The sequence below is a fragment of the Oryzias latipes genome, chromosome 4 (genome assembly GCF_053564925.1).
Source record: "Oryzias latipes strain Hd-rR chromosome 4, Olatipes_Hd-rR_3.1".
NCBI classification, from domain to species: Eukaryota; Metazoa; Chordata; class Actinopteri; order Beloniformes; family Adrianichthyidae; genus Oryzias; species Oryzias latipes.
Window position 1 is genome coordinate 36,507,165 of NC_136240.1, and position 27,033 is coordinate 36,534,197.

General features: G+C 45.4%; 1 protein-coding gene across 26 annotated transcripts in view; it reads left to right on the forward strand.

Moving 5' to 3' along the window:
• myo9bl (myosin IXb-like) overlaps positions 1–26,226 on the forward strand; it is a 54,188-nt gene extending 27,962 nt beyond the window's left edge. For 2 of the 26 annotated variants that reach the window (XM_078946429.1, XM_078946430.1), the window contains exons 5-44: positions 4,690–4,784; positions 7,045–7,107; positions 9,279–9,378; positions 9,743–9,843; positions 10,073–10,202; positions 10,273–10,362; positions 10,493–10,609; positions 10,680–10,814; positions 11,005–11,126; positions 11,207–11,348; positions 11,736–11,931; positions 12,138–12,213; positions 12,633–12,725; positions 13,783–13,896; positions 14,499–14,538; positions 14,653–14,775; positions 14,863–14,943; positions 15,025–15,135; positions 15,292–15,417; positions 15,504–15,653; positions 15,767–15,927; positions 16,012–17,028; positions 17,132–17,207; positions 17,272–17,393; positions 18,836–18,954; positions 19,034–19,215; positions 19,282–19,389; positions 19,484–19,654; positions 19,725–19,766; positions 19,849–19,960; positions 20,037–20,110; positions 20,224–20,416; positions 21,211–21,339; positions 21,446–21,551; positions 21,705–21,836; positions 21,940–22,063; positions 22,222–22,272; positions 23,402–23,517; positions 23,599–23,747; positions 24,187–26,226. In XM_078946429.1, coding sequence (XP_078802555.1) covers positions 4,690–4,784; positions 7,045–7,107; positions 9,279–9,378; positions 9,743–9,843; positions 10,073–10,202; positions 10,273–10,362; positions 10,493–10,609; positions 10,680–10,814; positions 11,005–11,126; positions 11,207–11,348; positions 11,736–11,931; positions 12,138–12,213; positions 12,633–12,725; positions 13,783–13,896; positions 14,499–14,538; positions 14,653–14,775; positions 14,863–14,943; positions 15,025–15,135; positions 15,292–15,417; positions 15,504–15,653; positions 15,767–15,927; positions 16,012–17,028; positions 17,132–17,207; positions 17,272–17,393; positions 18,836–18,954; positions 19,034–19,215; positions 19,282–19,389; positions 19,484–19,654; positions 19,725–19,766; positions 19,849–19,960; positions 20,037–20,110; positions 20,224–20,416; positions 21,211–21,339; positions 21,446–21,551; positions 21,705–21,836; positions 21,940–22,063; positions 22,222–22,272; positions 23,402–23,517; positions 23,599–23,747; positions 24,187–24,737 — 5,940 coding nt within the window. In that variant the 3' untranslated portion in view covers positions 24,738–26,226. Of the gene's footprint in view, positions 1–4,689; positions 4,785–7,044; positions 7,108–9,278; positions 9,379–9,742; positions 9,844–10,072; positions 10,203–10,272; positions 10,363–10,492; positions 10,610–10,679; positions 10,815–11,004; positions 11,127–11,206; positions 11,349–11,735; positions 11,932–12,137; positions 12,214–12,632; positions 12,726–13,782; positions 13,897–14,498; positions 14,539–14,652; positions 14,776–14,862; positions 14,944–15,024; positions 15,136–15,291; positions 15,418–15,503; positions 15,654–15,766; positions 15,928–16,011; positions 17,029–17,131; positions 17,208–17,271; positions 17,394–18,835; positions 18,955–19,033; positions 19,216–19,281; positions 19,390–19,483; positions 19,655–19,724; positions 19,767–19,848; positions 19,961–20,036; positions 20,111–20,223; positions 20,417–21,210; positions 21,340–21,445; positions 21,552–21,704; positions 21,837–21,939; positions 22,064–22,221; positions 22,273–23,401; positions 23,518–23,598; positions 23,748–23,854; positions 23,910–24,186 lie in introns of all 26 variants that reach the window. The other 24 variants (XM_023954634.2, XM_023954635.2, XM_078946445.1 and 21 more) reach the window with 24 other exon arrangements.
• Positions 26,227–27,033: the final 807 nt, after the last annotated feature.

Consider the following 27,033-nt stretch of genomic DNA (forward strand, 5'->3'; position numbering starts at 1 on the left):
AGTCCAACTTTTAAAACTTTTCTGTGTGTTCATGGAGGACGTGCTGAAGGCTTTCTTCACAGATGTTATGAGCTGTAATCCAAAGTGGTGGCTGGTTGCTGCGCTTAACTTCCTTCAGTTGTATTGAGCACAAAAAGGTTCATTATCACTTTTTACTGACTTTTCAATGGGAAATGAATCTACAAACAAAAACAAGCTGGAGTCGTTGAACCGTTTTGCTGCACTGGTCTGGATGAGCTTTCTGAGGTTTTCCTGGGATCGGCTGTACCCCCCCCTCCAGCTTGGGGGTTAAAGAACCACTGATGGAAATGCTGTTTTTGGCTTTTTAACATGTTCTTGTGGCATTTTGCTGATAATGGAGAACATATATTTAAAAAAAAGCTGAAAATTTTATTCCTGAATGTTTCTTTATTCAAGTTGCTATGAATTATAAGCAGATGGAGAAAAAAAAAGAACTTACTTATGACAAAAACCCAGGCCGGGCCAGAAGCTCTCCGCTCTGCTCCATTCCGATGCATCCGCTTGTAGAAGACCAGACTCGTGAACGTCTTTGTTTTCCTGGTCTGAGCTGGCATCTCAGCCAAAACTGTACAGCTGGATAGCTCTGATATTGCTCGCTATGTTTGTTGTGCCTGTAATCTTAGGTTGGGGTTGTGAGGGGCTGTAAGATAGTGGGAGGGAATGTCAATGGATAGCTTTCAGCAACAGGGGGGGTGGAGCAAGGTTCCTGCATGTCCGAAACTCAGAGGTGAATTTCTGATGAACCCCTGCCGCTCTGCAGAAACTACAGTGAGGTCAATAAGTATTTGATCAGCCTGTGATTTAACAAGTCCTCCCACTTAGAAAACATGGGGGGGTCTAAGATTTTCATCATAGCTGCATTTCCACAGTGAGAGTAATATACAAAAAAATTGTTTAAAAAAATCATACAACGTGATTTCTGAATGTGTCTTCAGATTCTGTCTCTCTCTGTGGAATATATTTTTAATCATTTTATCATAATCTGTCAATTATGAAGCAGCTATTATTATTATTATTGAATCAGTCAATTTCTTCATTTTCAAAAATTAAAATTTCCCATCAGGCTTGTTTACCTACTTGAGTGTTTTCAGTTCATCATTTGATAAACGTCTTAACCAGACCGTCGTGATCAGAAGCATCATGGGAACTGTAGTTCATGAAGGACACACCGATCAGGTGCTAATGAGCCAAAAGGGGGAAAACGGCCTCCATGTCATCATTCCACACACTGACAGAGAACAACTGCAGTCAATGAAACCGTCATAAAACCCTCAGAGTTGATGATGCCATCGATTGTACCTCATGGCGTCAGTTTCCCGCCTAAAGCTGGAGCGGCTGTTACTTATGCTCAGCCTGACAGTGGCGCACAGAGGAGGAACTGTGTAAAGATGTGGTTGCCTTTAGTCCCCGCCTACATCATGTGATTGCACCAAGGCATTTTCACACATAACACAACAACTGTGATCATTTTGTAACTCCTCACCACGGCTGTTTCTGCTGTCCATCACAGCGGCGTTCGGTTTAACCCTAACCTAAAAGTCTGAATTCAACCAAAGTTGGCATCTTGTCAGTAATCCAGTAAAGGCTGAGAGTTTCATCAATTCAAACACAAATTCCCTGTTTGTTGTTTTCTAACAGCTTGGACACATACATCATTGTGCTGCAGTGAGGTGACCTTTAACCTTTAGCTGAAGACTTTTAAGAAGAAGAGAGGATGTAGCCGAGGGTTCAGGACTTTACGTATCAGCTGCTAGTTTTTTGAGACTTTCTGAGTCTTGGAGACGACCCACTGCTTGGTTGTGTTTTTTTTTGTCATCCATGTCTTCTCATTGGGAATTTGAATCCCACATCAGGACCCACAGAAATGCTCTTCTCCCCACTCACACTGGTATCATAACTGTTGTTGAAGCTCTTTGGCAGTAGATTATTTATGCTTGCATACTTGTCCCCTGCTTTTGTGTTGAGACAAATGGCTCATAAACTCTGCTGTTTTAGAGACACGCCCACGTTTGGTTTCAAGAAGTTTGTTTGTGCTGTTGGCTAAATCAGTTTGTGAGCTTGCTGGTGGTTCTGACTACTGAACTGGAAAAGTACAGGGAAAATGAATTCAAGAAGTGCTGCCTCAGCACAGTTGGTCAACAGACTATTTTTCCGTGATAGAAATTATATCATGTGCACAAACTGCTGAGGCCTTGTGCGCCCCTTTTCCCATCACTCTCCTTTTCTGTGCTCCTTCGCCCCTCTGTTTGCTAACTCCGTGTCGTAAGACTGCTGATTAGCCTCGTCTTTCCCCGGCCTCAGTTTGGCAAGACCTCGGTCTTCTTCCTCATAGTTTCAGAGCCGTCCAGCCAATCAGAACGGCTGTGGTGAACATGTTTGAATATGAATGATTCTGGTAGATGCTTAGAATTCCCTCCGCGGTGTGACACTCTGCACATGAGGAGATTTCTCAGGGTTTGTAAGCAAAGGGGTTTGAGCATCCGCTCCAAATCCATTTACAGAAAGTAGCAGTTATCTAGATGGATATGAGCTGTTTAAATGGAAAAGGTTCAAAAGAAGCAGATACAAATATCTGGGATCTCTGAGAGCCTGCATCGAGATGGAAGTCATGTCTGAACGAGTCGAGTTAAGACAGAAGATAATTTTAGTCACAGACAGCTGAGCATCTCTGTCAAACTAAAACATGCAGCAACTGTGGCTTCATGCTCTCTCTTTTTAAAAACAGACCTGGCTTTAAACATTTCATTTAAATATCAACTTTTATCAATATCAATTTGACCAAAAAAAACAAGATCATGTTTTGCAAATTGTAGTTTTTGATTGATTTTAAACATGCAGGGATATGTGTGCTCCCATCAGCTACTGGACCCAATTAGTTCAACTGCTGTGAAAAACACAATGTGGGCCTTTTTAACATGCACCGAGTCAACTTCCTTTACTGTGTCTTTTGTTCAGTCTGCGTTTGTCTCTGTAACCATGTGAACACCAGCATCGCAGCGGAAGAAAGGCCGCCATTCTGTGAGCGTACAGACACGTGTATGTGTGAGCGTACAGAAGCACATGTATGTGTGAGCGTACAGAAGCACATGTATGTGTGAGCGTACAAACGCAAATGTATGTGTGAGCGTACAAACGCACGTGTACGTGTGAGCGTACAAACACACGTGTACGTGTGAGCGTACAGACACACATGTACGTGTGAGCGTACAAACACACGTGTACGTGTGAGTGTACAGACGCACATGTATGTGTGAGCGTACAGAAGCACATGTATGTGTGAGCGTACAGACACGTGTATGTGTGAGCGTACAGAAGCACATGTATGTGTGAGCGTACAGACACGTGTATGTGTGAGCGTACAGAAGCACATGTATGTGTGAGCGTACAGACGCACGTGTACGTGTGAGCGTACAGACACGTGTATGTGTGAGCGTACAGAAGCACATGTACGTGTGAGCGTACAAACGCACGTGTACGTGTGAGCGTACAAACGCACATGTATGTGTGAGCGTACAAACGCACGTGTACGTGTGAGCGTACAAACACACGTGTACGTGTGAGTGTACAGACACACGTGTACGTGTGAGTGTACAGACGCACATGTATGTGTGAGCGTACAGACAAACGTGTATGTGTGAGCGTACAAACGCACGTGTACGTGTGAGCGTACAAACGCACGTGTACGTGTGAGTGTACAGACACACGTGTACGTGTGAGTGTACAGACACACGTGTACGTGTGAGTGTACAGACGCACATGTATGTGTGAGCGTACAGACAAACGTGTATGTGTGAGCGTACAAACGCACGTGTACGTGTGAGCGTACAAACACACGTGTACGTGTGAGCGTACAAACACACGTGTACGTGTGAGCGTACAAACACACGTGTACGTGTGAGTGTACAGACACACGTGTACGTGTGAGTGTACAGACGCACATGTATGTGTGAGCGTACAGACAAACGTGTATGTGTGAGCGTACAAACGCACGTGTACGTGTGAGCGTACAAACACACGTGTACGTGTGAGTGTACAGACACACGTGTACGTGTGAGTGTACAGACACACGTGTACGTGTGAGTGTACAGACACGTGTATGTGTGCGCAAACAGACGCACAGGAGAAGGTCATGAAAGCAAATGGATGTAAGCAAAGGGAGGGGGGGTGCAAAGAGAAAATGAGTTGCAGATGCCGACTTAACCACACTGACATACACAGGCACATACACGCATACAGACACACAAATGCACATCCTCTTTGCAGTTTCATCTGATGCCTGAAGCAAACCCTTCCCTCTTTAGTTCTCAGTGGCTGTAGAGATTTGTTGCTGGTAGAATCATTATCATCGTCTTCATCGTTGTTGCTGGGACTAAACCAGCTACAGGATGACTTCCTTATATGGCTTCAAAGTCGACGGTTTGCAGTCAACATTGTTTGAAAGCTGCAAGAAATTCAAACTCATTTGTTTCAGGGGACTCTGATCAAATAACTCCCATCTTTTTGTCGTATATTGTTATACCTCTATATATTTTCAACACTTGCTTTGAATTTTTGAGAAATTACAGCAATATGTTTCTAAATATAATGAGGAAAATCATCTGTATGTTGCAATCACTCTCAAAAGTTTGTTCTGTTTTCCTTCTTGTTGATGTGTTTTTGTCTTTTTAGGCCTTTGGTAACGCCAAGACTGCCCACAACAACAACTCCAGTCGATTTGGCAAATTCATTCAGGTGAACTATCTGGAGAGCGGAGTGGTCCGAGGGTGAGTCATGGTTTGCAGGTACACGTTTGTAGTTGGAATGGATGGATGCAGTGACACGTAAAGGCGCTCTGCATCTGTAGGATCTACAGGTCACATGACTCTCTGCTCATGCATCGCCCCAAGGGGGGGCGAAACCTTTAACCACTCATGTTCTTCCTTTTCTGAGCAGTCAGACTAGTTAGGAGCTGCTGTAAAGTCTGCTAAGCCTGGTCACTTCCCTGTTTGCTCTTAAGGAAAGTGTAACAATGTGTTTCTCAAAGAAATGATGGTGGAGAACATGAATGACTTTGATGGCCTTAAAGCTTGTGTGCCACCAATCCCTCATCCTCTTCTAAAGGCCCGTTCACACCGGGACGAATTTCGCGCGCGATATTTGCCGGCGTTTAACGCCTGGTGACTAAACAAAGGGCACCAATGTGAGTGTCAAAGCGTCATTTTTTAAAAACGCCTCTGGTTCGTATTTTTGGTTTGACGCACCACGTCAAAAACTAAACGACCAATGAGAATGGCGCTTTTGCACACATGTCTGGAGCTTCTGAAGTTACAGTAAAACACAACTTGGGGGCGCTCAAACACAAAACTGCCTTGCTGAGCACACATACCAGCGAAGAAGATAGACGCCAAGTAGCGTCTACACTGCCGCAAAGAAATAAGACGAAGAAGATGCACTCACTGACGGACATTCTAAAATATCCCAGAAAACGCTCGTGATACATTTTCAGCTCTTGTACCAGTCGATAAAACTCCCCATGTTCTTCTCTTCTCGTAACTATGGGATGTACCCAAAATCGGCGTCTTTTCCGGCGTCTTTCATCATCAACAGAACAATAATTTCTTCATCTCTGGAACTGGAGCTACTGGTGATTGAAATATTCATGTTTTCTTTATTATTCTGACAAGCGCGTAAATACTTGCTCTCTTCTTCTGAGTGAAAAGCGACTTTAAGAAGCGTAAAGTTGCGCAGCGCCACCTTGTGTACAGGAGTATTTCTGGTTTACATTAAGCGCCATCTAATGTCAGGGATTGAAATTGCATGTTCGCTCGGCTCATCGTCGAAAATCGCCTGGGTGTGAACACAAAAAACGTGTTGGAAAACGCTGGCGAATATTTGTCCCGGTGTGTACGGGCCTTTAGTTTCAGAATTTCTCCGGTACATCAGCGCCTAATAGAGCGTGATTATTCTAAGTGGTGCTTGGTCTCACTCAGCTGCAATTTAACCTCCATTTTGAACTTAAACTGAGTCAATGAAACGAAGACAGTCGTCAACATTCTGTGACTTACTGTCAGTGATAGATAGTGATGGCCTCAGAGTTCTGCTCTGTGAACTGAACAAAGACGGCTGGTGTCTGCAGCCTCTGCAGAGAGGACTGCTGTGCTGTTTTCCTCCTCAAACATCGTCACCTTTTATGATTCCGTCTTTGGCTTTGAGGATTAACAGCTTTTGTTTGAGATCACAGTTCTTCTCATTTGCTTATTTTAATTTAGCTTCTATTGCAGATTGAATTATTTGTGATTCTGTAAACATATGATTGTTTTTCAATGGATGACCAATTTTAGGACTAAAACCTTTAAATCTACACAGGTGTTCATTCATGTCCATCCCATCATGCTTTGCGAGGGTTAAGGGGATTCTGATGGGATGTTTTTGTTGATCTGAAATCATTTAAAGCCTTTTACACAGAAAGTACTGACCGTTTTAGACCCAGTCAAGCTGCAGGTTCAGCTTTATTTCCACTCATTTATTCACTCTTTCTCTCATTACAGCCCATAATATCACTGATTGTCTGAGCTTTCTGTCGATGTGTGAAGATTATGACTTGTGTCAGGTTCTGTGTTTGTGGCTGTGGCACCATAATTAACACTTTGCTCCAGAATGGCTCTGAATGTAAACTAGCAGTGGTTCGTGTGATGACACTTTTTATAGCGGCTTCATGAAGCCAGATCTTCTCACAGCTGAGCTTTAATCTCAGCACATTATGAAAGGCTGGTAACAGTTTAGCTGTAGAGACATCAGACTAATATAATCTGATGTATTCTTGTTTGAATTCACGACTGATATGGAAATGAGGCCTTGGTTTCTTCTGAAGTCTCAGCCGTGGAGGTCAGTAGATGACTGGCTTTATGGCCTGTGATGTGCTTCAGTAAACATCTGACCACATCTGGACCTTTTGCTGCATTTTCTGTCTGTCCCTTCGTCGTCTGCTGTCCTTCACTCGGTCGCACACATTCTGACGGTGTTTTGCTTCTCTCTGCCTTTCAGCGCTGTGGTGGAGAAGTACCTCCTGGAGAAGTCTCGCCTGGTCTCCAGAGAGAAGAACGAGAGGTGAGGAGGGGGTCTCGACCTTTCACCCACACTGAGCTTAATGAGCAAAGGGCTTCCCTCAGGAGTCTGGGATTTTCACATGTTAGGCTTTAGACTTTACAACCTCCACACACAAAAACACTGTAAGTCAGTGTTTTTCAACCAGTGGGAAATTGCCCTCATTCACTGATCTAAAAACATTTCCATCTCCAGGATTTCAGCTCTGTGTTCATCCAAACAGGCCCTGATAACACACTGAGTAGTTAGGAATAGATCATGAAATACTTTTTTCTTTGTGTTTATTTGATTCTATTAAAAATTTTTGATAAGAATGACGGTACCGCGATTTAGCCACAGCTTCAGCTGTATTAGGAAAAGTCCCGCCCCTTTAACTATCTCCACCTATCATTCTTGGAGGCTTAATCACATGTCATCAGTCTGACCAATCAGAAGTGGTTAAAGTCTTCACTTCTTTATTCTGATACCAGCTAAAGCTCTTCTTTAGCGGTGTAGCTTTCCACAGAATCCGGTGTGAGACCGTGGAACAAGAGAACAAAACAATGAGTCTGTCTGCCATCACTACATCTCCCATGATGCATTGGGTTAATGTGACAGCGTCTTAGCGCACAATGAGTCTCTCCTCGAACACATCAAACAGTTTTTAAATCTTCTAACTTAACATCTTAACATCTTTTAGAAAAAACAGCTGCAGCTTCCAGCTTTTTCTGTCACAATTATCACTAAAATGCACGTGAGATCATGGAGGGACTGCAGATCAATACAGACTGATGAGTTTCTCCTTTTCTTTTCTTTTTTTTGGATGCTTGTGTACCGCGGGATTTTTGTCAAGGTCAAAGTGTGCCGTGGCTCAGAAAAGGTTGAAAAACACTGATCTAAGTAACCTCTAGCAGCAGATGATCTTATTGAAGAAAAACCAATATAAGTTCTAGATAGTTCATGAGAGGGTTTTTCCATTTTAAGGTAAGGATTTGATATCTGTACTGAAAAACAGAACAGTAACAGGAAGTGACTTCATCGTCTGTCACCTCTGGAAGGCTGCCTCCTTTGTTTTGTTTCTGCTCTCTTTTTTCACAATATGCAAAGTGTTGTTTTAACATCAGTCACTTAGAGACTAGACTGCAAGTCTGCAGCTACTCGGATGACTAATCCGCAAACAAATATCTAGTCTTTGGTTAAAGGGAAAGACAGAAATGATGTTTGAACTGATCTTCATTTTCTGAGAGTCAAGAGACAAACGGATCTCCATTAGAACCACTTAAAGGCTCATAAAGGTGTCAGTAAATCATTTATTGTTGATTATTAATTTTTAAATGAAGTTATAATTTAATTAGTGACTGCCTTGTAGAAAAATAGTTTGAGTTTTGAGGTGGCAAACGCAGTAAAGTTCTTTGGTTTCTGACTAAAGTGGTCCATCTGCAGGAGTTTGTCTTTGTAATCACTAGCAGCTGCACATTCAGCAGGACTGCTGCTGTTTGTCAGTGATAACTGGAAACTCATTAGTCCTGTGTGTCTTTCCTACACCGTCTGCACACAGAAAACTGAAATGATCAACTCCCAGAACTGATTTTTCCTTGTATTGCCTTTTATAGCATGTTTACCTGCATTTAATTAGCAGAACTTGTTCTTGTGTATTATTAGACTCCTATAGTAGAAACACCTTGTTGGATATCATCAAACGGATCAGTTTGATTATTTATTATTTCACTCTCGTAAAAGAACTTTAAAGTCCCACTCAGTCACATTTTAATATGAAGTGTTCCCAGTGGTCCTTTAATTATGATTCTGTTGTTTTTAGGCAAAACCAAAAACCCTGTGTTGGTTTCTAGGACATAGTTTCTGCAGAGCAGCAGGAGTTCTTCAGAAATGTGCCTCCAAATTGTGGCAGAAGTAAGCCTCCACTGACATCCCATCATCCCTTTGTTTACACTCTCTCCTGCTGACTTACAGCCCCTTCCAACCCCAATATTCGAGGCATCCAGCCGGACACTCAAAAACAGTTTTAATCTTAAATATTTTTATAAATGTCCTCCATTAGAAAATGCTGCGAGAACATGTTAAAAATCCCTGATGGTTTTTTATGGTCTTTAAACCTGTGTGCAGGAAGCTTCTTACGTTGCCGTAAGTCCTTTCAATGACGTACCGAGTGTTACAAGTGTTTCATTGTTTTCCAGGAACTACCACGTGTTTTATTACCTGCTTTTGGGTGCTTCAGAGGAAGAAAGGAAAGAATTCAAATTGCTGCCACCTGAAGAATATTCCTACCTCAAGCAGGTATGATTCTGTCTCCTCTGGCCGCTCAGTATTTCGGATCATTCGCTTTGATTCATTTCGTTTGTCCTTAAGCGTCTCGACAGTGAACATCAACCTGATGAGCTGTGTAGATTTGGCCTCAGGTAGCCCTGCAGCTGATTTGGAGTGGCACTTGTATTTACGAAGGCCGCCAAGCCTCTGAATAAGCTGCTGTATAGTCCCTGGGCTTACTTCTCTCCATGTGGACAGCATACTAATAAGGCGCTCTTTGTTTGCTCGCCTCTTTTGATTCCCCACTTTTTCAGCCTTGGTTTTTTTTCTGTTCCTTTTCTTTGCCAGTGTTGGCTTTCCTGCTTTTATTTTGAAAACCTTCTAACTCTTACAGGAGAATTTCAAGATTGAGGATGAGGAAGATTTGCGTCATGATTTTGAACGGCTGCAGCAGGCGATGGAGATGGTTGGCTTCCTTTCAGCCACCAAGAAACAGTGAGTGAATCCATGAAAGTCTTGAAACAACCGTTCTGTTAAAGGTTCATCCTGAAGGAGTTTTGTCAGATTTCAAATTGCACATCAGCCTAAAAAAGAACATTATTCGAAAGAACCCTTTGTTTTATGTGTTTCTGTGAACAAGTTAATAGGAAATGAGAACCTCCTAGATTCTGCTTCACTTCTCTTGCTTTCAGGTCTTGTTAGAAATATTTTTGCTGTGTTTCAGGATCTTTTTGGTTCTTTCTGCAATCCTTTATCTGGGTAACGTGACATACCAGAGGAAGTCAAACGGCAGAGACGAAGGCTTGGAGGTGGGGCCCCCGGAGGTCCTAGCAACCCTGTCTGACCTTCTGAAGGTAACTCTTCTGGCTGTTCTGCCAGGTTGTTGTTGGGGTCGGCAGCATTCAACTGTGCGTGCTCTCATAGGTTAAAGAGGAGCTGCTGGTTGAAGCACTGACCAAGAGGAAAACGGTGACGGTCAATGACAAGCTCATCCTGTCCTACAGCCAGTCTGAGGTGGGCTTCTTTCACATCTCTGCACCAAAGATTTTCATTTCCTGGCTATAAATGTTCAGTTTGTCGTTGATGGCGTTCCATTGGTGGTAGATGATGAAGCCAGAGTTCATTCCTCTCTGTGTCCCACCAGGCCATCACAGCCAGAGACTCCATGGCCAAATCCCTGTACAGTGCCTTGTTTGACTGGATTGTCCTTCGCATTAACCATGCATTACTCAACAAAAAAGACATGGAGGAGTCTGTCCCAGTAAGACATTGGACTCACTCACACTCAGCAGTACAGAAGCCCAGTTGATGAACACTTCTCTGCTTTCCAGTGCTTGTCCATCGGTGTTCTGGACATTTTTGGCTTTGAGGACTTTCCCAACAACAGCTTTGAGCAGTTCTGCATCAACTATGCCAACGAGCAGCTGCAGTATTACTTCAACAACCATATCTTCAACCTGGAGCAGGTGAGACGCGACATCATTAGGCTTCTTGGGATAAAAACCTTTGCTGTTTTAGTTTATACTCAGCATTCACCAAAAGCTTTGATTGCATCGAATCAATGAGCTGCTACCACTGCAGTTATGCTGCAATGTTTAGTAGGCATGAACAGCCCCTTTTCAATATTTCTATCAATGACTGCACTGCTTGATGTAGGAGGAGTACCAATCAGAGGGAATCACCTGGCACAACATCCACTACACAGACAACGTAGGCTGCATCCATCTCATCAGCAAGAAGCCCACAGGCTTGTTTTACCTACTGGACGAGGAGAGCAAGTAAGGGCATGCACTCATTCAGTCATGCAGGGACTCTGGACGCTTTCTTCAGATTTTCCTCCTTCCTTAACTCTCTGCAGCTTCCCACATGCCACGGATGAGACCTTGTTGGCTAAATTCAAGCAGCAGCACCTGGGCAACAAGTACTTTGTGCCCACGCAGGTCATGGAACCGGCCTTCGTCATTCAGCACTTTGCAGGGAAAGTCAAGTACCAGATTAAGGTGAGATGCCGAGAACAATCTAAGGCTCCTCTTCACAGTTTATATTCAAACAAATCACTATCTTTAAAGACAATTATCTTTGTAAAGGTTTTCCTAGTGCTCTTTCAATTATGGTTATGCCATTTGTAGCCAAAATCAAAAAACTGTGATGTTTTCTAGGACATAGTTTCTGCAGAGCGGCAGGAGTTCGTTAGAAATTCCCCTCTAAATTGCGGGTGGGACTGTCGGGCCCCCAGTTGTGGTTACACGCTCTTCCACATTTATTTGAATAAGGAAATATGAGAATTTTAAGCTGAATTCTTTTCGTCTGTTTGTTAAAAACATCAAAAAGACAGTTTTCATGGAGCTGCTCTTTCCTTTTTTCTTCGTTCTCTCTGACCTCACCAGGATTTCCGTGAGAAGAACACTGACCACATGCGTCCAGACATCGTGGCGCTGCTGAGGAGCAGCGACAGCGCCTACGTGCGGCAGCTCATTGGGATGGACCCCGTGGCCATGTTCCGATGGGGCATCTTACGCGCCACCATCAGGGGTATTTCTGCTTTTAACGAGGCTGGACGCTCCTGGGCGGCTAAGACGTCAGGTACAGAAATCCTAATGTAAATACGCATCACATGGTTGTTTTCCACCAATTAGAGCTTTTTGTTGCTTTGTCTTCAAACATTTTTTTTAAAGTATTTCTCAGCAAATAAATGTTTTAGCACTTTTATGAAAGGGAAAGCTCTACAGCAGCCGTGTGACTTTAGACTCCTAAATCATCTGTGTTTGTGCTTTTGCTCAATATTTTAGGCGTTGTCCGTTCAAAATCCAGAAGTCCTCTGAGCGAGCTTCAGCGGCCCAATACCCCCATAGAAAAAATGTACAAGTAAGTGCAGTTCTTGCAGGCGTAAGCTGCTCTCTGGTCTGTTTGGTGTCTCTCTTTCTGGAGCAAATGTTGGGTTCCCGTGCGTTCAGAGTGAGACCACTGCCGTCGTTTGTGGTTCATGGCTTTACTCGCTCACACAAAACAGTCAGTACACTCACACGATGAGTATTTGAAATGGTCCTCCTCTAAAAAACTGATTCTCCTCCCTTGAAAATCTCCAGTTTGAAGGTGAAGGAATGAATTCTGTCTGAAAGGAACCTTGTGGAACCATAAAACAGCAGGGCTCCTTTTTTGTCTCATCTGTTCTTGAGCCGTTTGCAGAAGCCTCGGTTCCCCGACAGTTACGTTCTCCTCATCTCCTCTCCACCTTTTGGTGACCCTGGTGTGTGCGGTTCTCTCCTTTCCTCTCCCCTCCACAGACGAGCCTCTTTGCTCGATTTCTACTTTGATCACTCTGAGGAGCGCCCTCTAGAGGCCTTTGAAGACATCTTTGCTAGCTATGAGAGGAAGAAGTAAGTGGATTTGATTGAACAAAGGGGAAGAAATGAGGACGAGGCCAAGCAGGCAGGAATGAAAAAACATGCATTTGCTTTTTTTCTAAAGGATTTTAAACTTTAAAAACGCTACTCTAATGAGTTATCAGATGTCCAATCAAAATAGATCAGATGTTAAATGTTTTAATGCTTTAGTGTTGTGGTCAATAAAGCAGAATTAGGCACTAAAATGAGGCACAAAGCTCTCTTTTAGCTTTCAATTCCCCCTTTTCTGACTGTTACCTTTATTTTCCTTTTTTCTTCAGTTTTTAAAGTACCTACTAGTACTTTTAAGCATACGAAAGTGTTTAGCAGATGTACTCCCTCAGATGACCCATGTCAGCTGCAGAGAGAGAAATAACCAAACCTTTTTGAAAACCTCTGAAATGTTCGTCACCTCAAAAGCCTGAATAAATAAACCAACATTCTTCAGATTCTGTCTTTTAGATAACTCAGAGATTTAGAGCTTAGGTCCAAGTCTTTCCTTCCCTGCTTGACCTCTGTCTGTAAGGTCAGTGTCTGTTGGTTTACAACGGTTCTGCATGGACCAGCACTGGAATACTGATGATTAACCTCACCAGAACCAGCTCAAAACCTCAAAGCAAGGACTCTATATACAAAAACTCCCCCTTGTAACCACTCACAGTCACAGAACGCAATAACAGTCGCAGCATGGATAGAAAAAAACAAGGGTTGATCCGACCCGGCAGACGTCAGCTCAGCCCTGCATGCTAACTGTCACAGTGGCAGGACCGCCCTGACTGTCCCAGCGGGTCTCTGCGTGTGGGGGTCCCTTCTGCAAAGGGGTTTGGCTGCATGGTTGGGTGGTGGAGCGTGTCTCATTGTTTCCTCTTTTCAAAAACCGGCTGTGGGGATCACAGATGAGCAGTGCGGAAAACCTGACGTATGAAAGCTTTCCTGGATATCAGAGCCTCAGCTGCCCTGCAGTGTGTGGGTTGCTGTCCTGTCTCTGTCCCCCCCCCAGTACTTTCCCATCCTTCTATATTCACTGTGCTTGTCTGTGTGGGGTGCTTAGAGAAATGCATGCAGAGATGATCAGCTCCATTAAGAACTTGCAGCTGGATGGGGAGGACCCGCGCAAGCTGCTGCAGTCATGGGGTCGCCTCCGCTTCCCCCGACACATCCTCCAGTGAGTCTGCAGGCGGAGCAGGCATCAGCTCTCTGACAGAACATTTAGCTTTCTAATAAAATAATAAAGCAGCTGCAACCGTTCACTTTGCATTTATCTTTCCTAGAGCATAATTAACGTCTCACATGACTCACTCTGAAACTATCACACTCTTACTTCCTCTTTATGCAAAATTAGTGTTTTTAGACATTTTCAAGGGTTTTTAGGGCTGATGAGATGCCAGGAGTTCTTTAAATTTCCAGTATGAACCTTTTTGAAAAGCGTCTTTTGGAAAATGTGTCTGTCAATACAGCATGTCAGCATTTACGCAAAAGTCTCAGGCTGAAAAAGGGAGAGCATCTGACCAAATTCACATCATCTTGTTAGTAGTCTGTGTTGGGCTGATGATTGCACACCCGTGTCCTGCATCAAACTCCTGCTTCCTCTTCGTCACCTTCAGCCTCTGGGCATCACTCACCTGAGTTCAGGCTGAAGCCATCATTTCATCACCGACTGACCTTGCATGAAGGAGAATTCCCTTCATACTAACATCCACTGATTCATCTCAAAGCCTGACTTAGAGCCTCTGGAACATCCTGAACTTTTCTTCTCCGTTCTGACAGGAAAAATAAGAGCATCAAGCAGAAACAAGCCATCCCAAAGGTAACTGTGAGCGCAGATGGGTGTCTGTCAGCTTTAGTGAGGCAGATCAGTTTTCTTAGACTGAATAATTACAATGCGGGAAGGAAATGACTTTATGTTGTTGCTGTTTTGCAGAGTCTGCTGGACTCACGGTCTTTGAAGCTTATTGTGAGTCTGACCCTCCATGACCGCACTACCAAGTCTCTTCTGCACCTTCACAAGAAGAAGAAGACTCCCAGCATCAGCGCTCAGTTCCAGGTGACATAAATAAACCACAGCAGGTAGCTCTATCTTGTCTTAGACCAGCATTGGTTCAATGTTTGCTGGGCTCTTCTCTCTCCTCAGAACTCTCTGACCAAACTGTTGGAGACTCTTAATAAGGCTGAACCTTTCTTCATTCGCTGCATCCGCTCCAATGCTGAGAAGGTAAAGGTCACCTGTCTGTTTTTGGGTACAAGGACAGGAAACGGTAAGAATGTGGTCATGTCTGCGTGCTCCTGTGAGCAGAAGGAGATGCATCTGGACGAGGCGCTGGTGCTGCAGCAGCTGCATTACACAGGGATGCTGGAGACGGTTCGCATCCGGAGGTCAGGCTATGGAGCCAAATACCACTTCCAGGTACCCCCCTTCTACTGTACCGCCATGAAAGCAATGATAAAGGCACATGTAAAACATACGTTTTTTAGTGATATTAATAATTTGCTGAACTTTCCTGTTTTAATTTCAAGTTCTTAACTTTTCTCAATGGAGGCCATCTTTTCTTTTCTCCTGCAGGAGTTCATTCAGCAGTTCAGAGTTCTGCTGCCAAAGAACCTCTCGGATTCTAAAGAGGACATCTCTTTGCTACTTGAGAAGAAAGTGGGCCTCGACCCCACCATGTACCAGATCGGCAAAACCAAGGTAATCTCACAGCACGCTAGACTCGTTTGGCTGCAGTTTCTCGTCTTTTCTTCTATTCTTGATTGCATTTTGTTTGGTTTCTTCAGGTGTTTCTAAAGGAGCTGGAGAGGCAGAAGCTCTTGGACATGCTGCACAAGGATGTGATGCAGAAGATCATCTTCCTACAGCGCTGGTTCAGAGCTCGCCTGCAGAGGAAGCAGTTCCTCGAGATGAAAGAAGCAGCTGTCGTAATCCAAGTAAATCCAGGCCATTTGTTGGGTTTTTTGCACCAATCCTTCTGTTTTCTACTTTGTCATAACTAAGAGGCAGTTCAGGCAGGCTCTTGATTTCTTTCTGCTCCGCCTCCCAGCGCTCGTGGCGTGGGTTCTGCAAAGATGAGCAGATGCGACACGCAGCCAAGTTGATCCAGAGCTTGTGGAGGGGCCACAGACAGAGACTCAAGTACCAACGACAAAGACGAGGAGCCACAAAGATACAGGCGCTGGTCAGAGGACACTCTGCACGAAGACGGTAAAGAAAAAACTCCAGGCTAACATTTCAAATGATGTGTTATGTCACAGCCGAGTGACATGGTAAATGTCTTGTGCATTTCAGATGTCACTCCATACGAGAGGAGAAACGAAAGAAAGAGGTGGAAGAAACTGAGATGAAAAGGAGGGAAGAGGAGGAAGAGGCAAGAAGACGAGCAGAAGAAGTTGCAAGGAGACTGGCTGAGGAGGAGGAACGGAAAAGAGCTGAAAAACTGAGAGAGGAAGAGGAGGAAAGACCGGCTGGAGAACCTCAGACGAGAGAAGATCCAGATATAGAGCTGCTAGCAGAGGAGACGCTGGACAGAAACCTCCCTGTCCTGGAAGTGCAGTTGGAAGAGGACAACGAGGAAAGAAAGCAGCAGAGCGAGGATGAGGAGCTCAGGAAAAGGTCTGAGGCTGGACCTCATATGGGTGAGGATGAGGAGGAAGAGCACCAACAGTCCGACTCAGAGGGAAACGCATCCTCTGCTCTTCCATCCTCATCTTCACCTGAGCAGAAGGATGAAGAGGCCAGCGGAAACTCCACAACTTCTGCTGAAGAAGCTGGACAGAAGAAGGAACAATTTCATCCCATCATGCGGCGTGTTTCCTCCCGGAACCAGGAGAAAAGGGAGCTGAGGAGACAGAGAGGCTTGGAGCACAATCAGAGAGAGACTGAACGTGCCGCCTTGACTTCCTCCTCCTCCCCCTCCTCCTCGGCCACAAGCCAAGACAAGACGTCTTCGAGGAGCAAAAGCCAGGAGAGCTTGGTACTGAAGGAGCGGTCAGAGAGCAAGGAGCTGGACCAGTACACCTTTGTTGCTTGGAAAGTGAAGGAAGACAAGGGAGGCAAAAAGGAACCTAAACTACCTTCCGCCAACCCCACCCGTCCATCTTTTCTACCCCTTCAGTCAGCTGACTCTGAAAACCAGAAAAACGAACTAGGCGAGGGTTTGGGGGCTATAAATCTGCATCGCCGTCCAGGAGCCATGAAGGAAAGGCCAGAAAAATGGAGGGGAAAGAGGAGTAATGGGGAGATCCCCTCAGAGACCTCCTCTGCTGCGCCTCCAAACAAAGATGAAAGGATGAAAGAGGCTCTTGTGTACGTCTGCTGCTCCTGGTCCTCACATTTACAGATAATGAACCAAACATGCTGGTGTTGTCACTGTTATGCTGAATATGACTTGTTTTCTTGTTCTCTGCAGAAGCAAAGCTGCTGCTCCATCCTCTGACAGATTGTCCCCCGGGTCTGAAGGAGCTAACTTTGTCTCAGACAGAGAGGTGAGCGCCGTTCTTCACCGCCGTAGATGTGAGGTCCTTCATGTAAGGCGTGTTCTGTGTTCAGCAGGTTCTTTCCTCGTCAGAGAGTTATGCCGACGGCTCCAGAGGAAGCTCCTTCAGGAGAAAGAGCCACGAGAGTTCTGCTAGCCAAGACTCCGCCCACTCTTTCCCAGTCACACCTGACAGGTAAACCATTTGTGAAGACAGCTTTCCTATTTAAAGACCCACTCCCACGATAATAATGGATTTTTTGGTTCTTGTGATGATGGGGACATTTATAAAGAAGATGAAGCTCAAAACTGCATTTTTGAGTTATTTTTAATTCAAATTGTTGTGAATCAGGAGCAGATGAAAACATGCAGGTGTAAAAAGCTTGTAGCTGTGACAGAAAAGCTCCAATATTGCTCGCCATTTCTGCTGCACTGTTAAGTTAAGTTGGGGTTGAGAGCGGCTGTAAGCTAGTGGGAGAACATGTAAACGGAGAACTCTCACTAACAAGAGGGAAAACGGCGGCGGGGTTGTTCTGCCCACGACTCAGACGTGAATTTCTAACGAACTACTGCCGTTCTCCAGAAACTACGTCCTAGAAAACGACTTTTTTTGTTGTTTTTTGATAAAATTGACATAATCCTAATTGAAAGGCCTCTGGGAACGCTTTGAAAATAGATCCAAAGATAATTGGGGTGGTTCCGTTTGTGTCTGCTGCGCCACGGTCAGTCCATTCTGCAGGTTTGCTTGTGTTTACAAAAATAATCGGGTTGCTTTGTATGATGAACCTGATGACACATAGCAGAAAGAGGTGACTGCATAGAAAGGTAGCCACAAAATAGTGCTCTCCAAAAATAAACCTCTTGAACTCGTCTCCCGTTCAATGCCGAGTGCCGCTGTGCGAGCGCTTATCAACATGAGAAACTCTGCCCGATTGACTCCGGTGCGTCTCTCTTGCGTTGCGTGGGGAGTCCGTCTCACAACTGTCATTTAGTTCCCATTGCCTCTGTTGCCCCCCTGGCTTCTGGGGGAGGGGTTTGTCCTGCCACCCGTGGCGTAATGAGGCTCAAAGTCCCCCTCCTTCCTCTGAGTCCTTGTAGAAGCCGTGCTTCTGGTCTTGAATGGTGTTTTTGTACTTCCAAAGTTACACTTCCATTGTCCGTGGTGACAGTAACATGCGTTATTGTGTGGACACGTCCTCTTAGATATAAAATACAATAGTATACATTCTTTTTTTGAAAGATCAACAGATGTTTTTATGTTGAAACCTGGACCTGTTTCCCATTTCTCCGGCTTTTTCCCCCCAAAAATCGGCACATCGACGGGCTGGAAATAGAGAACTCCTGCGTAAAGCTGGCATTGCAGAGGGACGGATGTCAGGCGCACACGAGGGCGGCGATGCAAACATTCTGATTTGTTCATGAACGTTCTATTTTCTCTGTCAGTGAAATGCAGCAGAGGCACTCTGCAGACAGACAGACGGACAGTGTTAATCAGGTTAAAATACCTGAGGAAATGCGCAAACACCATCTGCAGCTGAATAACTGCTGAGGAAGAATGTTTTTCAGCCCATGCACAGACACAAAATAGGAAAAATACACAAATCTGAAGATGTGATTCTTGTGCTTCTGTGTCTACAGGTCAGGTGGTTTTCTCAGCAAAATCCTAAAAAAACGACCCCACAGGGAGGCTCAAACTCCAGATAACGGCGAGCTGACATTGGCTCAGAGTCTCAGTGACAAGTCAGCCTCAGGAGAAGGTAGAACAAACACCACCTTTTTCCTCACATCCACGGAGACCCGTCTTACTTTGATTATCCCAATCTTTGCTCCTTTCAGGACACTCATCCAGGTCCGTTTCCCAGCCCCACATGGACCATCCTGGGAAGACGATGGGCAGAAACCCCTCCATTAAGATCAGTCGGGCCACACGGGTCTCTGAGCAGCTTAGCGCCTCGCTGGACCGAGAAATCACAAACACCAACGAGCTGCGACACCTCGATGAGTTTCTGGCCAACCAGGTAAACACCACAGACCTACGGCAGATAAAGAGGCCATTTTACAGAAATAACGGGGTTTTTCCGTAGGTTAATGATTTCCGCTCCAGAGGCAAGCCCCTGTCAGATACGGAAGCCATCTTTGTCTCAGCCACCAAAGAGTTCAGGGAAACCATCAAGTCCATGTATTCTGTTCCTGTAAGTTTCTGCACAGGCTTGATGCTCTTTGATCAAAGCATTCCTCGCCGTCTTTTCCTCATCGCGTGTTCTGCGTTTGGTCAATCTTTATCAGAAACTAACAACTGGCTATAAAGGCCTGATGGCAGGTTACCAGAACAAAGTCAGCCACCTAGCAGGCAGCAAAAACAAGGAAGAAGTCAAGCTGGTGGTCAACCTCTTCCAGACCATGCTGGATGGCTTCATCAGAGGAGAGATCAAGAAGGAGGAAGCTGAGCCTGCAAAGGTGAAACACTGACACCAACCATGGTTATGGCCCAACAGAAAACACTCATTCACTCACTTATTCGTTTCAGCCTCTGAAAACTCGAAAGAAAAGAAGAAAAAAGGACAAAAGTGTAAGTGAGGCCTTTAAAGGTTGACGGGACTTATGTTTTAGGTAGTTTAAAGCCTGACTGTGTGGACCGCTTGTCTTGGTAGATGGAGAGTCCTCTGGATCACGTTTTCATTAACTATCAGGTCAGCATTGTGCAGTCATGTGACCAATGCACCTCCTACATCTGGGCCATGGATAAAGCCTACATGTGTAACTGTGAGTACAGACTAGAGCAAAGAGCACAGCTTTACATTGACGTCTAAGACTTGAAAAGATGCTTTTGTCTGTACAGATTGCAAAATGGTTTGCCACAAGAAGTGCCTCTCTAAAATAGTGACTGACTGTTCCTCCTTCTGTGCCAAAAAGGTACGTCCTCAGTGTAAAAGCCAAACTAAAAAGGAGGAACACACTAATGTGACATAGAAAGAGCTGAAAAGTACCAAGGCAATGTCAGCAGCTGTTGTCTGCGTCCTCCTCAGAATGAGGAGGAGTTCAGCGGCCAGCACTTCGGGGTGAAGGTGTGTCACCTGGTCAGTGAGAAGAATCCGGTTCCCACGGTGCTGGAGATGATGCTGGAGCACGTGGAGATGCACGGCCTCTATACAGAAGGCATCTATAGGAAATCTGGATCTGCCAACCGCATGAAGGAGCTGCACCAGCGCTTAGGGACCGGTTAGACCCCTTCCTGTCTCCTAGGGCCGTGGATCCTGGCCTCGCTTGGATTCACGGCTCAACACCAACAGATCAGACCGTCATTCTTACTGTTCAATGCGTTATGTCTGAATAGGTGCTGTATGTATGTATCTTTAATCCTTGTTTAGAAATGAAAATCATGTGACTGGAATCACCATTATTTATATTTAGAACAGAGATCAGAATCACCTTTGCTGGTTTTAGCACTTTAATCGATGTCATACTCAAAGGTTTTTCCGTCAACTTCCTGTTTTTCCGTCCTCAACGTTTAGCTGACTACAGTTCCAGCAGTTCGAATATGAGAAGTTGGTCCATGAAGACACAGCAACACGTCAACACAAAGGAGAAAACGCTCACAGTCCCTTCAGAAACAGACAACCGTCTTTCCAACACACGTGTTTTGTTACCAGACTTTTTTCCTCTTAGGAGGAAAAAACACAAAAAGCTCCCAAACTTTACATGAACATGTTACAGATGCCAGTTTCCCATGATCCCTTTGTTTGCTAGCTTACAGCCCCTCACGAGCTAACATTATCACAGATCTATGGAAGACTTTGGCCCACCCATCGCCGTTTCTATGTCACAACTGAGACCTTTTTCAAACGGCATAGTTTCGTCTGGTCCTGATTGGCCACGGTTCTTTTCTTTATGTCCTCCATCATTAGAGACATTCTACAAGAACATGTTAAAAACATCATTTACATTGGAGTGGGACTCTAAGGCTTCTCCTGATTGTGTGACACGTGTTTCCCTTTTGCGTTTCGTGCCTTTAGACCCCCATCTGGTTTGCCTGGAGGACGAGCCCATCCACACAGTGACAGGCCTGGTGAAGCAGTGGCTGCGGGAGCTGCCAGACCCTCTGATGACCTTCACGCTGTACAACGATTTCCTGCACGCAGTCGGTGTGGAAACATTACATTTATGATTTATGACCGGATCTTATTTTGGGGGGGGGGGTTGAAATGAAGTTGATTTGTGTGGACTTGTGTGTTTTTTCTCCTCATTTAGAGCTGCCAGAGAAGCAGGAGCAGCTCCAGGCCATTTACAAGGTGCTGGAGCAGCTTCCCTCCTCAAACTTCAACACGTTGGAGCGACTTGTGTTTCACCTCGTCAGGTCTTCATCCCCTAAACATTTTTAATGGTGTCAAAACATCTGCAGATCTTTGTAAATCAAGAGTAGACGGAGCTCGTTTTCTAATTTAGATTGTTTTTTTTGGAAGAATGTGGAGCTTCACGATGGATGTGTGTGTGTAACGATGCTCCACAGGGTCGCTAAAGAAGAGCCTCACAATCGCATGTCCTCCAACTCGTTGGCCATCGTGTTTACCCCGTGCGTCCTGCGCTGTCCAGACAGCGAGGACCCCTTCCTCAGCATGAATAATGTCAAAAAAGCAACCATGTAAGCATATTTACAAAAGTCCTCTGACTGTTTTACCATCTCCTGACTCACACTAGACTCTGAACATGTAGAGCTTACATGTCGCTCCTCTTTTTCCCGGAAGGTGTTTGGAGATGCTCATCAATGAGCAAACCAGGCGCTACAATGAAAAAATGGAGGAGATTGAGCAGCTGGAATATGCTGAAGCTCTGGCCGTCAACCAGCTGAAGCTCCGCAGACAGAACACGGTGAGAAAGCTTTGAAAGGAGCACCAAGATGTGCTGCGCTAACTCTACAGAAGCATCCAGATAGTCCAGGAGTTGAGTTTGACGCGTGGACAGCCCTGGTCAGTAGATGTTTGTAGGTCACATGGGTAACATGGCCAATGTTCCTTGTCTCTCTTTAGCCCTTCCTGCATTTACCTCTCAGATTCTCAGCTCCTTACAAAGGAGTGGTGGTATGTATCTCCCAGCTCTCCTGCTACTGTAGATGTAGTAGTTGTGTGGTAGTCCATCTGCCTGTGCATGTTAGATGTAGAGAAGCACATTAATGCTGTTCACTCTTTCATACTAACTGGGACTAGAATGCATGCTGCTGGTAGTCTGGTTCCTGTTCTGCTGGTCACATGAGGACTTTGTGGTTCTTCTTTACCACAGGAACTCTAGGATGGACTTTCTGTCCTTAGAGGCCAAGCCCAGCATTAAGCCTTAGTCACAGCGGTCCTCCTGGGTGGATAAGGGCAAACCTGTACGGCGCACAGGACATATAAAGATCATAGACCGCTCAGAGAATCTCTGAAACGAAAAAGCTCCAGCACATTTTTTCTATGAGCATCCTCCGAGCGACAGGCCAAAGCCCACACTTCTAGCACATGCAAGGTTAGGGGGACGTACATGAGACGCAGGCGTGTCGTATGGCTTGTTGATTTTTTAACCCCCAAACCTGTTCAAGTCCTAAGGGCAGCCTGACTGTTTAGACAGAGCGTGGTTTGTGTGGACATCGTACAAGCGTCCTACATGCGACCTGCGCGCTCCGTACGTGCAGCATTTGAGCTTTGTGTACCAACTAGAGTGTGGAACCGTACGACGGCATCACCAAACGTCATAAGTGTGTCTAACTCCCATCATCTTTATGGATACTTCACTATACACCTGCCACACCAGCAACAATGGTACGTTCCTTCAGATGTGCCTGTAGGAGGCCTAAAGGCAGCAATGAGACACACCTGTGCTCCTCTCTATGACCCCGGATAACCCCAAACCCATACAGGTCAACCCCTGTACGTGTGCATGTGACTAAGGCTTTATGGATGTCATCTAGAACTAAATTATCGGTTTGTGGTGATGTATGTGGTAGCTGTAGTAAGATGGGAGATCGTTGACTCTACACCTGTTCTTCTGTTGTTAAAAAATGGCGGTTCACACATGAAGATGCATGAAACCAGAGGCTCCACCCACCCTGCTTTCATCAGCTGACTAACAGTCTTCAGTTTACGTTTTCGGTAGTCGTGTTACTAATGACGGGTGTTTTCTGGCATTTCCTGGGAAATGGCGATGTTTTAACATGACACGCCGTGTCCTGTGCAGATGCACGAGAAGGTGAACTCGGATCTCAGCGTGGTTCCGGAGAACGAGCCGCTGGACTCGGACACGGAGGCCGAAAACAGCCTGGTGGAACGCATCAAGTCCATCAGACACGAGAAGTAAAGCTGCTCTTAGCTCTTAGTGTGCGATCATCGATTGTCCCGTTTTGACCCATGTTCTTGTCCTCTGTGTCTCATCAGGGACGACCTGGCCTGCAGACTGCCAGAGATGGATCAGCCTGGTTCTGACCAGGAGAACCTGGACTCGGAAGCCTCGCTGAGCTCAGAGAGTCTTCTGGATGAACAGCAGCGTACGACCTACAGCTCGGAGCCGGACGGTCAGTATCAAGGCGCGTCTGGACTTTCTTTCCTTCGACCTGTTCCCGTCACTCGTCTGTGGGTTTCTGACTGCGCTGCCGGGCCACTGGGTTGGGCCCTTCCTGTCTTTGTGGTACAGGTCTGGACCAGTGATGGGGATGTGGGCGCTGATGTCTGCTCTGTTAACAAAGCAGGTTGGAGGAACAGCAGCCGTGTTTCTGTTGTGTTTGTGTGCATGTGGTTTGGCGTGTGGCACAGGAGCATGTTTGCACAATTCATTTTCTAAATCATGGAGCGTTTAGAGGCGTGCTTGAGATTCCAACACCTCCAGCACCCTTTCTCTTGGATAGCATGGTTGCATGATCTTCAATTTGGTGTCATCTTCTCAGCTCCTCTGTGTGTGGATTCAGCAGTTCAACACAGTTTGTCTTCCTCTTTAAATTTGTTTTTTCTTGTCTTTTTCTTTTCTAGGTCGAAGTGGCCAACAGATCAGGAGACACAGACCAGTTTTTCCTACCAGACCGTCAGACCTCACCCAAAGGTCCAAAAACCCAGACCCGTCCCCGGGAAGCCTCACTCCTTCCAGCTCCACCTCCTCGCTGTCGAGCTGCACGTCTACGACGTCCGAGTCCTCCAAGTCGTTTGTACGGCTTCAGCTGCACCGCCGCAGCCCCATCATCCCAGACACGGTGAAACTCCCCCTGGGCGTCCTTTCCCAGCCGGCCGGCTCGGGTCCGCCTCAGACCAGCTCTCCTCTTGGAACTATAACATTTCAGAATGCGGTCACCAAGAGAGGAAACGCCGCCCGGCGCAAAGACAGCACCCGCTCGCTGGTCATCGACAGCTCCGAGTGTGACAAGTTTAGGAATTTCTCCTCGTGCCCTCCTTCAGCTTCCTCCTCCTCCTCCTCCATCTCCATGGTTACGCCGTCTCCTCCGCTCCAGCAACTCAAGATAGGTACCTCAGCAGGACACAGACGCTTTTCTGACCCAGACATACCGTACATGGATGAGGATGTCTGACCGGGCCGGACGACGCTCATTTAGGAGCTGGAAAGATCCAAATCCCAGCAGACAAAGGAGCTGTGTGTGTGTTTGTGTGTGTTTGTGCACACGCACTTTGTTTGTCCCACAGCTTCACAGACTGGTTTTCAGAAAGGTCTTTAGATCAAAATAACTGGACAGGTTGTTGCCAAGCACCTTTACTAACATTTGAAAATGTTTGGGTTTCCTGAACCTTGAGCTGCGTCTTCCGCAGTTTTTTTTTTTTTTTTTTATTTGTGCTAAATTGAAAAAATGATTGCAGGTTTCATTTGCACTCTCCCTTCCTTTGTTTTTGTAAGGAGTAAAACTGCTCACTGAACGGCGACTTAGTGCCTTTTCCATCCAGTTGATTATATTTCCCATAATGCTAAGGGAGGGAGGGAAAGCCGGGACTTGTGTTTTTATTGCGCTGAAGTGGCCAAAGTGCCTTCATCCTGAGGACAAACTTCTTCTTTTAGCTTCTGCACCACCACATGTCACTGCTTTTAGACGGCAAAGGGAAACGGGAGCAGCACACGCCACTTTCTCCATGAAACGAAAACACGCCGCCATACCTGTGAGGCTTCCTGAGCGCAGCCTCTCCCCAAACGAACGCACGCGTGTGGACAGACCACGTTCTGCTGGCCGATGTACGAAATGTAATACTAATGCTTCCTGTCTGGGTTTTAAGGACGACGTCTGCCGTCTTATCAGTGAATGTCTGAGTGATTCCAGCTGTTGTTGGTATTAAGAAGAAAATACACAACGTGATGCTTGTAATTCCCTCCATTGTGTCTTTAATGCGTAGAGATGCTGAACGTGTAGGTCTGTGAGGAGAAGCAAAGGAGATTGAAGGAGTCGGAGCAGCTAAGGGTAAAGAAATGGAGACAGCTGAGCTGATCCGTTGGGATTTTTCTGCCTTTTCTCCCTCAAGCTGCAAAATGAGTCTATGATCCATTTAGATGCTTTAGGAATTTAGCATTGTAGACTTCAAATTAGATGTTGGAGCAGACCAGACAGCAGTCATTCTACTTTTATAATATCTATAACATCTAATTCCTGATAGTCTTCCTCTGTAAAAATGTAACAGCCAGAAGTTTCTAGAATAAAAGCCAAACTGAACATTTGTTGAACCTTTAGGTGAATTAAAGCTACGAACGGCAGGCGCTACCCCTCAGGGGTGTCCACATGAGGGAGGGGTCCTCCCCCAGGAGGATTGACTAATTCAATGAAAAAGCACTTTTTTCAAAATGCCGCTTTTCTGTTGGTTTATCGCCATAGCAACCATTTTATGTATTGGTCACCTGGGAGTTTTTTTTAACCACGCCCACATTGTTGATGTGTCCGTGTCGTATGTCACATCATTTCATTCAGCAGGAGCCAACGATTCATGTATCGACAATGTTCCAGTAAAAAAAACACGTTTGAGCGACGGGAACGGCCCTTTTGAGAGCTGGATAATAAAGATATGATGGCCTTGATCAACAAAGTTCCAGGCTTGGGTTGTGTCCAAATTCCTTCACCACGGACTTCTTTGCAGTGCATCATATAGCTTCTATAGATCTCTGGGTCTGTTCTTTACTGGACATCTCCTGCCTTTGCTTATTGTCAGACCAGCTCACAGAAACCTGACATCGTTTGAGAGCACAAGATGGTGGGGGGGTTACTGTGGCGGATATAGACCACAATGCATTGCGTTTGAACAACCTTTGTGAGAAAAATGTATATTAATCTTTTTGTTTTTTATAAACCAGCGCTTTCATCATCAGTAGGCATCATAAATAGCCTCCGTAAATGGATCCGTTTTTACGCTGGGAAATCTGTGACACCAACGTTAAAAAAAAGTAGTGAGCGGAGTCTCCGAATTGTTTTTAAAATCCAGATCTTTGGATATTCCCTCCCTGTTTGGGGAGGAGAGAGGGAATTCGGACAGCTGCTGGGATGTGTGGGACATTTTGGGAAGGTTGCTTGAATTCAAATGTTTTCCCATATTGTGGAAAATGTGAAAATCACCAAATTTCACACTTTGACAGAAAATGGGTGCCAAGCTGTAGATCCTGTGGCCATCCCATAATAATGTCATCCCTAGATATCCCCAACACTTGTGTTTTGGTTTTCCCACTGTGATGTCATCATTTGGGGGGGGGGGGGGTCACTGTACCCAAAATTCATTTTTGACCAAGTCCTACATTTCCCTTAAAGGGTTAAGGTTTGCAGTAAGAATTGCTAAAGGATTCTGGTCCTTGTAGTACTGACAGAATTCTAGCTCCTCTAGAAACTTTGATGTTTCTGCTCC